This window comes from Schistocerca gregaria, chromosome 4, assembly GCF_023897955.1.
Source record: "Schistocerca gregaria isolate iqSchGreg1 chromosome 4, iqSchGreg1.2, whole genome shotgun sequence".
Taxonomy (NCBI): domain Eukaryota; kingdom Metazoa; phylum Arthropoda; class Insecta; order Orthoptera; family Acrididae; genus Schistocerca; species Schistocerca gregaria.
Genome location: NC_064923.1, coordinates 92297426 through 92310376, shown reverse-complemented (window position 1 = coordinate 92310376; position 12951 = coordinate 92297426). Strand labels below are relative to the sequence as shown.

Below are 12951 nucleotides of genomic sequence, written 5' to 3'. Positions count from 1 at the left end.
GTATTCTGTTTTACTCTAAGTTAAGCTGACCTATTAGGTTCTATCCTAACCAATACCTCTAAAATCTTGACAGACTCAGAAAAGAAAGGGCAATATTTGTGAGAAACCAGATAGGATTGAACAATTCTCATTGGCTACTGTATACTATCACCTGCTTGGCTACAAATGGTAACCAGGTACCAATGGTAGCTTACAAGGGAACACTGGGCATACCATAAGTGCACTTTAGCAAGTAACAATATTATTGTGTTTCAGCGATTCAATCACAATGAAGTTCAACTGAGTACTTACCTCAACGTCACCAATTTGTATTTTGAGATTTTCAAACTTTTCTACTACCGTTCCATCTTCAAGGCGCCCCTCTAAATTTATTTCACATATATGTAAATTTTGTGGCCTATACTCATTTTCTGCTTTTTTAATGATCTGTAAGAGATAAAAGATTATCAAATCAATCTTTGCATATTACACACACACACGCACGCATGCACACGCACAGTAGCCAAGTTTATGAAATTAATGATATACTGTAAAAATCTTGTAAAAGGTATCTTTATGAAACTGTTCTGGTGGTAATGTTTACTTTTACACAAGATTCCACATAAATAAAGCTCTAATAAACGAAAGAAAAAAACTGCTGACAAGCTTTTGATGAATATCTGCATGACGTAAATTTTGCTCTAGAGTAGAAAGTAAGTTCAAAAACTAATCTGCTATGTGCAAGCTCTCTTTTTTTCTTCATGCCTGTCAACCTGCTCAATACTCAAATGTAAGGTGAGTATTTGCTTATTCCCATTACTGGTAAAACCTAGTCATGCTCATACAAAAATAAGGTATGAAAATGAGACAACACAATGACTGGGAGAATGTAAATATTTACGAAGCAATGTACTCGTTCTACCCCACAGTATGATATTAAGATGGTTCACTGAACATGGAAATAACTAACCCATTGTTAGCTGAGTCTATGGAACAACAAAATTTCTTTAAAATTAACAATAATCTTGTAATCACCAGTCACTCCATGCAATAAAATCATATTTCAGAATGAGCTGCAAGGCTGCCGGTATATCAAGACAAACACAAACATTGTTTTACACAGAAAAAAGTGAAGGAGACAAAATGAAACTTAACAGGTTGAGAAGATATGCGATATTATTTTAGTGTTTACAAAATCATGTCAAATTTAGAAAGAACTTTGGAGTATGAGCTCGTTCATTTGTTTTAGGGCGTAAAAACAACTAAGGTCATGAGCGCCCAAGTCATAACCTTAGACCATCAAGAAGAAAAAGAACTTAAAAGAAAATATTCATTAAGCCCAATCGACAGAAGACAAGAGAGCTAAGAACACAGAAAATATACTGTAGAAACAGCAGAGCTCTGGAACCAAAGATAAATTTCCATCGCCATATTGCTACGATAGACAAAAAGTAAAACGCGATCGACAGCCCGCGCATCTTTCACTAAAACAGCTGATAACTCAGGTGGCACAAATACATGAGAATGTGAGTGGCTAAAGAAAGGGCATTTGGCCAGGAAATGGCGAACTGTCAAAGGTTGATGACAATGAGCACAAAGTGGTCAGGAGATCGCCACAAATGACAATGGCTAAAATAACAGTGCCCAATACACAGCAAGGCTAAATTGATCTCCTCATAGCGAGAGGGCCAAGATTATGTTGGCCAAGCTGCTGAGTGAGGTCTAATTCCCCGGAGCTTGTTTCTCTGAAGAGAAGAACAGTGGTGATACTAAAGTGACACCACCTGCCAACAGATGGCTACATGGAGATCATCCAAAGAGGTGGAAGAAATAGCGAACTAAGGTAGGACGACTGCAGCCTTGGCAGCACCATCAGCAGCCTCATTTTCTGTCAGACCAATGAGACCAAGAACCCACAAACATACTGGTGGCTTCCTTAAGAGTGAGCATGTCTAAGATTTCTTGGACCCACTGCATTAAGTGATGGACTATGTACAGTTCACAAGGCACTGAAAGAGACAGGGAATTGGAGCAGATGACAACTGAAAAGCCTGCGTCTCCAGATTTACTGCATGGCCTGATGCAGGGTGTAGAGTTCTACTGTACCAAAAATTGTCAGTGCAAATGATGAAGGCACAACCAACACCACAGTCAGTCCGAGAGCCATCAGTGTACTCAAAGGTCGAGAAACTTACAGTGATAGATTGAATATGGAATAATTTCCTTAGGAAGCAAACGAAGTCCAATGTGAACACAGACAATCACACAAAGCCAAAGTGGTGAAGGGTTTACACCAATCATGGAAGGGGCAGGTAGCGTGAGGTCAAGCTGCTGCAGCATTTATAGTCTAAAGCAAACTCCAGGAGGTAACAGAAGAGGGGCGCACTCCATACTGGGAGTCAAAGGAGTCCTCAAAGGAGGAAGCATTGGAGGGTTGGCTGTACACATCATCAGACAAGCAGCATGTGTATCTGCTGAATAGAACACATCACGCCGGTATGACAGAAGTAGTTCAGCAGCAGATCCTGCATGGAAACTAGGCTAGTGCAAAAGGTGCCAGCGTAAAAGACACCAGTGTCCTTATGGATTCCACAATGGTAGATACTTAGACAGCATTAAGATCGATAGATGCATAAACAAAACACCTATAGTCTAGTTTCGAATGGACAAGGGAACGGTACACACGGAAGAGGGTGGTCTGATCCGCTCCAGAGGAGGTACTGCTTAGGATAGACAGTACACTGAGGCACCAGGCACAGCGGGCAGCAAATACATGTAGGAGCACCAAGAAAGTTTCCTATCAAGCACAGTCCCAGGAGTTTTGTAGTTTCAGTGAACTAAGAGCAACAGGCCCAAGATGTAAAGATGGTGGAAGAAACCCACTGCACCACCAGAAATTCATACAAACGGTCTTGTCAGTGTGAAAGCAAAAGCCACTGCTAATGCTCCATGAGTAAAGACTATCAAGACATTGCTGAAGACACCACTCAAGGATACAAGTCCAAGAAGCAATGCAATAGACTGCAAAGTTGTCAACAAAAAGGGAGCCAGAGAACAACTTGGTCTTTCAAAAATATCTGAAGGAAATGGGGCAGGCAGCCTCAAAAGTCCATGTGTACAGAGTACGGAGGATATCAGTCCTCCAGCATGTGCCCTAGGCTTTCTCCATATCAGAAAACATGGCCAGTCTAGTATCTCTGCAGAAAACCATTCATGGCTGCAGAATGGCACACTGAAAATCCACATTGTGCAACAGTTAGTAGATTTCAAGATTCGAACCACCATACCAATTGGCCACGCATCAGACATTCCATCACCTTGCAAACAGAGGTGATGAGAGAAATGGAGCAGTAGCTACAATGAAGATTTTTGTCCTTACCGGGCTTAGGTCTAGGTACGACAGTTGCTTCATGCCACTATTTGGGAAACATACCATCTACCCACATGCGGTTGTAGATATGAAGGAGGAAGTGCTTGCCTGTGAGAGAAAGGTGCTGCAACATCTGAATGTGAACACTGTCCAGCCCTTGGGTGGAAGATTGGGATGAAGTGAGTGCATGATGTAGCTCCCTCAGAGTATAGGTAACCTTGTAGGACTCACAATTCTGAGAGAGAAGGGTATCACCTGAGCTGCCTCCACTTGTTTTCAAGGAAGGCAGGGTGACAAAGGTTGGAGCTAGGAAACTCTGCAAAATAGCTTTCCAAGGTACTGGACAGCTGTAGGGTCCACAATGATAACACCTGCTATGGTCAGGCTGGAAATCAGGGAATAGACCTTTGTCCCAGAGAACCAACAGAGGTGGTGGTGGATGTGCATGTTTTGTGGGATGCTCAACTGCACAGTCATTAGCACCTGTACAATGTCCCAAATTTTACACAGTCCAATCTAGCCACTGTCACAAATGATGATAATGACGACAACACAAACACCCAGTCCCCGGGCAGAGAAAATCCCCAACCTGGCCAAGAATTGAACCTGGGACCTCGTGATCCAGAGGCAGCAACACTAGCCACTAGTAAATGAAATCCAGCAAAGTTTTTTGCCATCACAAAAAATGTGACAACACTGTACACACAACTGTTTATAACAAACACAGTTCGCCATCACAGAACAAACAGTTAAAAAAACAGAGATCATGTCTCCACGCATGAATCTCGTTATGGCACACCTGTCCACCAGGGGACAGCAACACAGCAGAGTAATGATGAAATGTGAGGTACGGAATGTTCAGCAGCAGTAAGGATAACATTTGTGAGGCACACTACCTGGTCATCATAACCGGGAAAATGTTCATAAAACCTCCCGTCAGCCTCCTAAAGCTGCCGACTGAGGTTACATGTAGGTGGGGTATGAATCAGCAAACATGTAGCACACAGGAAAAGGTCACTCGAGTATGTGCTTGAACGAACCACTCAAGACGAACAAGCTGGGTGGTGCAAAACAAGAGGTCTAAATAAGAATAGATGTGTATTGAGTCAGAAAGGAATGTGGGTGCTCCAGCGTTAAGACAAATGAGGCTGAATTGACTGAAGGTCAGCCAAGAGGGCACCTATTTGAAAGATTCTAAAAGAGTCCCAAAGGAAATGGAGTGCATTACTCACCAATCAACAAAAAGCAGTGAGGGGCTGAAGGAAGTCCATCCTGGTGGCACTGAATGACAGAAGAATGTAGATGTTGCAAAGAGAGAAGTCTAAGTGAGAAAAGATAATGCAAACTGCAACAGCTTGCAGCTCCTTGTTGGACCTAATGACATGAATGTTGCATTGGAGTCATAATGAGGATTGGGGAGAAGGGAAAAAAATGAAGGTGCTACATCTACATACATACTCCGCAATCCACCATACGGTGCATGGCGGAGGGTACCTCTTACCATAACTAGCATCTTCTCTCCCTGTTTCACTCCCAAACAGAACGAGGGAAAAATCACTGTCTATATGCCTCTGTACGAGCCCTAATCTCTCTTATGTTATCTTTGTGGCCTTTCCGTAAAATATAAGTTGGCGGCAGTAAAATTGTACTGCAGTCAGCCTCAAATGCTGATTCTCTAAATTTCCTCAGTAGTGACTCACGAAAAGAACGCCACCTTTCCTCTAGAGACTCCCACCCGAGTTCCTGAAGCATTTCCGTAACACTCATGTGATGATCAAACCTTCCAGTAACAAATCTAGCAGCCCGCCACTGAATTGCTTCTATATCCTCCCTCAATCCGACCTGATAGGGATCCCAAACGCCAAGTTATGCTTAGTCACCTAGGTGGCTGCCGAGTACCATAGTTCGAAGACTCATTCCTACAGGGAGCAGAAATGGGAAGATCCTGTTCCATGAGATCTACAGAGCCACCAGAATTCTCACTGTGTTGGCCTGCGGAATCCAGTGCAGGAAAACAGTAGGCAGTGTGCACCAGTGAAGTGAGGTTGGCCGCGTAAGGGTATCAGGCAGGAACACTGTAAATGAGGATGTCGCCGTGAGGGAAGGAGAGGACCGTTTGCCGTTGATTTCTTTGAGCCTTTGTGGTTGGTAGATGAAGACTCAGATGTTTAGCGGCTGGAGGGATGCAAAAAGTATTCATAGGAGAATTTCTGTTGCCCTTTTTGGCCTACTGATTGCATGGCTGGTGATTTCACAGTCTGAGCCGAAGATTTGGTAGCTTAATGTGCAAGTGGAGGAGGAGGAGGAGACATGGATGCTACTGTGGTAATGGGTGAATTTACAACTGCAGTGCTGAATTTGAGGTTACAAGTCCGTATGGCCACGTCCTCCATCAGGTGAGGTGTAGGACGAATGGTACTGTAAGCACCATATGGTAAAACACAGGGCTTTCAACTAGCCAACAATTTGTGAGTGAGAGGGTAGGGCACTTTTTCCTTCACCCAGGTCTTCTACACAGCCAGCTCATCGAGATACACCAGACATTCTCGGGATGAGGCTGCATGGATGACTCAAAATTTTTCCATTATTGATATATCAGGGAGGAGGAGGTGGGCAATCCCCTCATAAACATCCCTGTTTCGACAGGACATGCGACTGTGGTTGTAACATTTACACTGGTTAGCAGCACATTGGGTTTGGAATGTACAGTCTAACCATGATGACTTCATAGCCTGTTTTGATCTTTGATGGAAGCACTACTGTGTCAAACTTGATAAAAGTGCAGGTTGGCACTAAGGTTGCATCAAAATTTTTCATTATCCCATGGACTGCAACGAAACCCTGATCAGAGAGGTAAGTCTGGATTTCTCTCTCTGACCATTGAGCAGCCTAGTATAAATTGTACCATGCAATAATATAGGAGAACAGACATGCAACACAAAGGGAAAATATGCTGGAAAGGCTGGGGCCCTGTAGTACCCATGTACAATCTCACCACAGATTGGTGAGCTCTGTGTGGGAATGACCTCATTTACCAGTATGAAATTGCACCTCCTCTGGTGTGGATACACACACCATCTAAACCACTGGATTTGGATATCTGACCAGGTCACCACCATAATCACCAACAGTGCTCATGTGACATAGTATGGTACAACGATTAATCACTGAACACAATGTGACAATTCATCAGCAATCCACCCTTCTCAGTCATGTCTTCTGGTTCTGCAACTGGTTATGGAATTTCTCAATTTTTAAAATAAAAAGCCATCTATTGTACCAATGTGGTAAAACAAAACCAATAAATAAGGTTACCTCCCATTCAGAAAGCTGTTGCACACAGCGACTGTTTTTGACTTGCAAATAATAAAATACAACTCAATGAACTGTGGATGAAGCCTGACCAACAGGCATTACATGCACTGATCAAAAATGATAGTGCATTGAGAATGGCTAGTTTCTAGCTGAAATCTAGATCTGGCAACAAAAGGACAATTGATAGCTGAAATCTATTATTTACAAAACCGATAAATGATATTTAAATTATTAATGAATATGACTAGTACAAAAATTTCTTCTTCTGTGTTAAGATTGTGAGTACCAATTTCAAGGTTCTTTTGAAGTAAAGATGTTTATATTTATCACTTCCTCTGATCTAAACATTTTAACAGGGTATCAAGATAGTGAATGAACAAGAAGTAGTCTCCTCTGGTAAGAATGATGTAGATTTTGCATCTGCAAAGGAAGAATTACATTCCCCGAATCCCCAACTATTAAGGTGGTTGTTAGTCCTGTTAAGTAACAGTGGTCAGCTAAGTCAAATTACAAAGTGCATACCTTAAGAAAGCACAGAGAATATATTGAACATGTGCATGATTATACCCGAGCAAAACTAATTACTCTCTTCAATGAAAAAGAAAATTTGGAGTTTTAGCAACTTTCGAGGAATTTTTATCAAATGTCAATTCAGTTGCTGAATTATGTGCTCCTACAATGGAATGGTGTAAATTTTAAGTTATACCAGTGCCCCCATGTAATAAAAATATTCTTTAGCGCATTACATCTGCATAAAAACACACTAAAGACGAAGCAAAAGGAAAGTGAACCAAAAATGGCACATGTTCAAACTGCAGAGTCATTCTCGAAAGTAGATGAGTGTTCCTGCCACAACGCTAACAAGAGATACTTTTATTATAATAGCTGCAGGAGAAAAAGTGGTGAAAGTGAAAAGATACATGATCCAAAGTACTGAAGAACCTTTAACCACGTATGACAAAGAACATTCTGTGTTGGAAGATCAAAATTTTATGCAGCATGATTTAAGTGGGTGGTTCCAAATCTACCTCAGTAAGTCCATTTGTGTGAACATTCCGCAGATTTTGCATTTTACATGGTAACAACTTTGAAGAACCTACTTAACTCAGTGAACTGTGACACCGTGGTTGATTGTGTGAAGTTGTTTGCTGTATGTGTTGCAAGGTGAGAGACCCTTTGCTTCAATAATGTATGGCTGTGTGAACAACTTTTTTTATATAAAATGAAATACAACTGATGCAACACAAGTCAATTAACCTCCACATATCAACAAATAGATTCCCTTAAGTATTCTCAGTTTCAGGAACAATCACTGAAACACAAACTAAATAGGTCAAACTGGTATAAGTTGCCAGTTACCAGCTAACAAAATGTTATTGCCAGCACTAGTGCTACTGCTGTTTTCCCAGTGAAAATCTAAGATCTTGCCATCTCCCAACATTTGCGAGCAAATTTTGCCACTATATATTTCTAATACCTCTGTTACCTTAGATACTTCTTTACCAACAGTTACTTTTGTGTTTCTCTCTCTCTCTCCACCCCCCCCCCCTTTTTCCATCACAAAAGCGCACAACCTCCAAAGCAAAGAGGGGGATATCTAGCAGATTCCTTGCACAATTAGGCATTGTGTGGATTCAAGAATGCCCATGCATGCATGCGCTCTTTCCACAAATATTTGTGCATGCCCTATTATCCCCACACGAGGAAAGAGGCATGATGTGGACATACTTTTATGTCCTTTCCCTGAGAGCACCACAAATATGTCACTGGTATGAGCAGTACAAAATTATTTTTATAGCTTTCCCACATTTATAAAATAGCACACCAATGCACCATTCTTCTACAGAAACAATATGGTCTGCCCACATTTCCTCATCCAGAAAGTGGATAGTCATGCAAACACAGTTGACACACTGCACAGTGATTTATGGGAATAACCATAAATAGAAAATGCCAGTCGCTCCCTCCAACCACCTCGCTGAGTGTCAACCCACTTTGTGCGAGCAGTAATTCACAGCAGGATCCAGGGTTATTACAAGCCCCAGACACACAACCTCTGAATGCAACTTAGAATTAACATACTCAAGAACTTTGCGGACATCAAATTTACCACAAGAACGCATCAACCTCCAAATATGCTGCCCATATATAACACCACACGTGGTCATTATATCTAAATAGTCCAGTAGCTACTGAACATTTCACATGACATTTTTTTCATATAAATTTGCAGAAACTTTTATTCCAGAAACATGAACATTTGATGCACAAAATTAACAATTATATTCAATGAAGTAGTACTTACAGCAACATACATACGATTCTGCAATTGCACTGATACTGTGTCTTAACATATAATTACACTAAAACCGTTCCGTAACCCTATAAATTTTATTTGTTTGTATTAGCTAATTATTACGTGTGTTTATTCGATTCTTTATTGCTAGGCCTACTTCATTCTTCACTTATGTACAATACCACATGCCAATTACTGTGTTGTATTTACTTATTATTCAAGTACCACATACAACGTCCAACCACCCTTCTGCCAATCGCTCCATGACACTGAAGCAAAACAAATTAAAAAACAAAATTTCCACCAAGGTAAGGATTTCCCACAAACCTATTACAAGGCTGTCAAAAATTTCTATTAATAAACAACAAAGCCGATCTTGCATAACCAAACTTTTCTTCTGAGCTATCACTCACACATGTAGTCAATTTTTAATTTAAGCAATATGTAGCATAAAGAGTAAATTGCACTGATACACACAGTCATTTCTTCCATTATCTGAATCACTACAACAAAATGAAAGGAATTATCTTTTGTGCACAAAGAATACATTTACCAAGAATTTACCAGAACTTTTAGGTTTCAAAGTGAATCAATCACCAACCTACAGTTTACAGGCAATACTAATGAAACACTATAATGACAGTAACTCAATGATAAAATTTCTAATACTCTCCTGTGGAGGAAAAATAATGTGGGATGATTTCAGAATGATTTAAGTTAACAAACAGAAGGTTATGTCTTTGATCTCTTCCTCTTTTCTGGTCAACACTATACATTTCATGCTGCAATCAGTATTCACATATTAGTCTGCCATTTCTACAATATCCCTTTCACTGTCTCTCACTTAAAGAGGCCATTTTCAAACTTGGAAGTTGGATTTTTCAGTTTGCTAATACATTCACAGGAAGTCAGATATTTAATGTTTCTCAATACAGATGATATAAAACATCAAAGCTTGGCTTCATATTAAAACTTATTACCACTCATATAAGGTCTTTCCTTCCTTTCTGCCAATTATGTGAGAAACCAAGGCAGAAAATGTACTGAACAAACCTGTTTTGTGGGTACCAAAAATTCAATTTTTATATTGACAACCCACAGCTCATACAGTAATTTAGTTTGAGAGACTAAAACCTCCCAATGCCAGTTACTTTACCATTTCTTACTGTGGAAACCATAATTAGTATAGTGTCCAAAGTGTTGTAAAATCTCTGACTGCTTAGTATAGCAAACTGGTGCATTGCTTGCATATACTTAACAAGCATTACAGTTTCTACACACAAATGTTTTTAACTTCCACATTTTTAACTTCCACAGATTTTGCAAAAAAAAAAGTATCAACAGTAGTTTTAAACCATCACCTCTTCATAACTTATAAATTATTAGCACTAATTATAATGTTTGCATAGACATAAATAATTTTTATGACATATCATCATGAATGTTTGGCAAATATCAGTTTTACTTGACATTAACTGCAAAAGACTCCTCAAAGAAATATTACATACCTTCTTCTTAAGATGTCCACTGCCCAAAATATCCAACCATTCATCTTCAGTTTCATCCTTTGATACTGGTAATTCAGATCTTTTATCAGTGTTCTCATCTGTCCCCTCTTGTTTACCAGAGGTGTCTAATTTTAAGTCTTCCTGATTCTCTCCTAGATGTGTGTTTCCAGCTACTGCAGGTGATTCAGTTTGCTTTTTCTCTTCCACAGACTCTCCTTCACTTTCATTCAAAGCAGAATGCTTGTCCTCAGACTCAATTTGTTGCTTTCTTTCTACAGGGTCCTTTTGTTCACCTTCATGTGAAACAAATTTTAGATGTTTTTCACTTTCTGAAATTTCATCACTTTCAGTCTTTGTTTGGATCTCGGACCTTTCATTAGATATAAAAGAATTATTACTATTCTCACTACTCTCTTTTACATTTTCATTCTCAGATTTCTGTTCACTCGGACCTAAAGACTCTCTTTGTTGCACATTCTTACTGTTACTTGACCACTGATCATCAGATCTGAGATCTGCATTTTCACCGTGTGTGCGTAAATTATCATTTGATTTAAAGTCTTCAGTGTCAGTCTTATTAATTTGAGGACTTACTTTCGGTACATCCATGTTGGTTTGTAAATTAGTACTATCCGAGTCCTTTGCTACCTCATCTCCGAGCACTGAATCACTTGTTTTGTCCAGGGCAGCGACATTTTCATCATTTGACTGTGGAAAGGTAAAACTGTTAATACCATCACGATTTTCTTCGGCGTTGGCTTCCGTTGCTGTTTGTCCGTTCTCTGGCGCAATTTTGCTCGATGTTTTATTAAGCCCATTTTCCCCAATGTCCACACTACCTGAACTATCTTGGCCTCTGACATTAAAAGCAGAATTGTGTGTCCTTTCAGTAACACTTAAGTCTTCAGTTTCACTTGCTTCGCTGGGCTTCCCAACATTTGTATTGGCAGCTAATAGCCCTTCCTCTGTTGGTACGTTTGTTCTGCTTTCATGAAGAATAAATTGATTAACGTCGGTCGCTGAAGGCACAAATTTATCCTTCTTCACGCCCCCACCGAAAAGAAAATCCTCTGGCTGGTGTTCAATGTGCTTGTCTCCCATAAAACCAAGTTGTTCACTGCTACGTAAATTTTCCATCATTCCCAATTCGGCATGTTGCTGTGGTTTAGAATGTTCCGCTGAACTCGACACGAATCTGTCGGTATGAATGTGATCTCCACTTTCCATATCTGTGCGACAAATTAAAAAAAAATAATATTCATTACTAACGCAACGTATAATTTGCGCAGTTAGGTTTAGTACTTTAAATTTGAAGATAAATAAACACCCCATTGGTGAAGCAATAACTTAAAACAACACATATCTTCAGCGACTTAATTGCTTTCCGTACGTAATTCATATAATTGGATATTAAACATTTGTTTTTAAAAATAAAGAACGAATTAACGAAACATCCTATGACATTTACAACAGTAACATGAATCACACTATACAAACCAGGAGTTAGATAATCACTAATTATTCGGTGCAACCGCGTCGCGTGATAACGCTATACACAATTTCGGTGAGTATTTCAGGCACTACTGTCAACCACAAACTTTCACGAAACCGAACCCGTAACACGCCGCATTACTCACAAACATTCTTAACCGGGAGGTGATTGGCAAAACTTTACAGTTCCCAAAGATATTACTTTCGCGATTCCAAAGTTGCGATAGTCGAAGAGGATAGGCCATGAAAAATCATATTTGAATACATAAAGAAATGATAGGGTCACATTACGACGTTATGCTTGTAATGGGTTAATAACTGATTAACTCTTTAAGGCTACAGTAGGAACAAAAGGTTTCTTTCTATGCAAAACAAATATCTACTCAACGGTCAAATTTCACCTGATTAATATCAGCAACATTTGTGTTTAACTGGGATTATATGCGCGTAACTAAATACTATTCCATCTTGTACGCAAGAGGTATGAGACAGGCTAAATACCATCAGATTTCAAGAAGATATAACAATTCCAATATCAGAGAATGCAGGTCCTGACAGACGTGAATATTGCCGAACTACAGTACCACTCTAATGAGTCATGATTTCAAAATACTGACGAGAATTATTTCCAGAAGAATGGGAAAACTGGTTGAAGATGACCTTTGGGAAGTTCGTATCCGAAAAAAGAAAATACTGACCCTACTATTTATTTTAGAATGCAGAGTAAAGAAAGGAAACCCTACGTCTAGAGAAAACTTCTGACAATATTGCACGGAATACACTCTTTCAACTTCTGAAGCCGTGAGGGGTAAAACACAAAAGTGAAATGGTATTTACAACTTTACCTAAACAAGACTCCAGTTAAAAGACTCGAAGGGCATGAAAGGTAAGCAGTCGTTGAGGGAGGAGCAAAGGACAGCAAAGAAGAATTTGGGGAAAGAATTAACGTTCAGGGAGAAGAGATAAAAACTTATAGATTTGCCAGTGGCATC

The 12951-nt window shown here is 39.8% G+C and overlaps 1 protein-coding gene across 1 annotated transcript in view; it reads right to left on the bottom strand.

The window, feature by feature from the left end:
- LOC126365746 (peptidyl-prolyl cis-trans isomerase FKBP8-like) overlaps window positions 1–12154 on the bottom strand; it is a 76526-nt gene extending 64372 nt beyond the window's left edge. The window contains exons 1-3 of the mRNA XM_050008207.1: window positions 11966–12154; window positions 10469–11697; window positions 292–426 (exon numbers count right to left, since the gene is read on the bottom strand). Coding sequence (XP_049864164.1) covers window positions 292–426; window positions 10469–11695 — 1362 coding nt within the window. The 5' untranslated portion in view covers window positions 11696–11697; window positions 11966–12154. The remainder of the gene's footprint in view (window positions 1–291; window positions 427–10468; window positions 11698–11965) is intronic.
- Window positions 12155–12951: the final 797 nt, after the last annotated feature.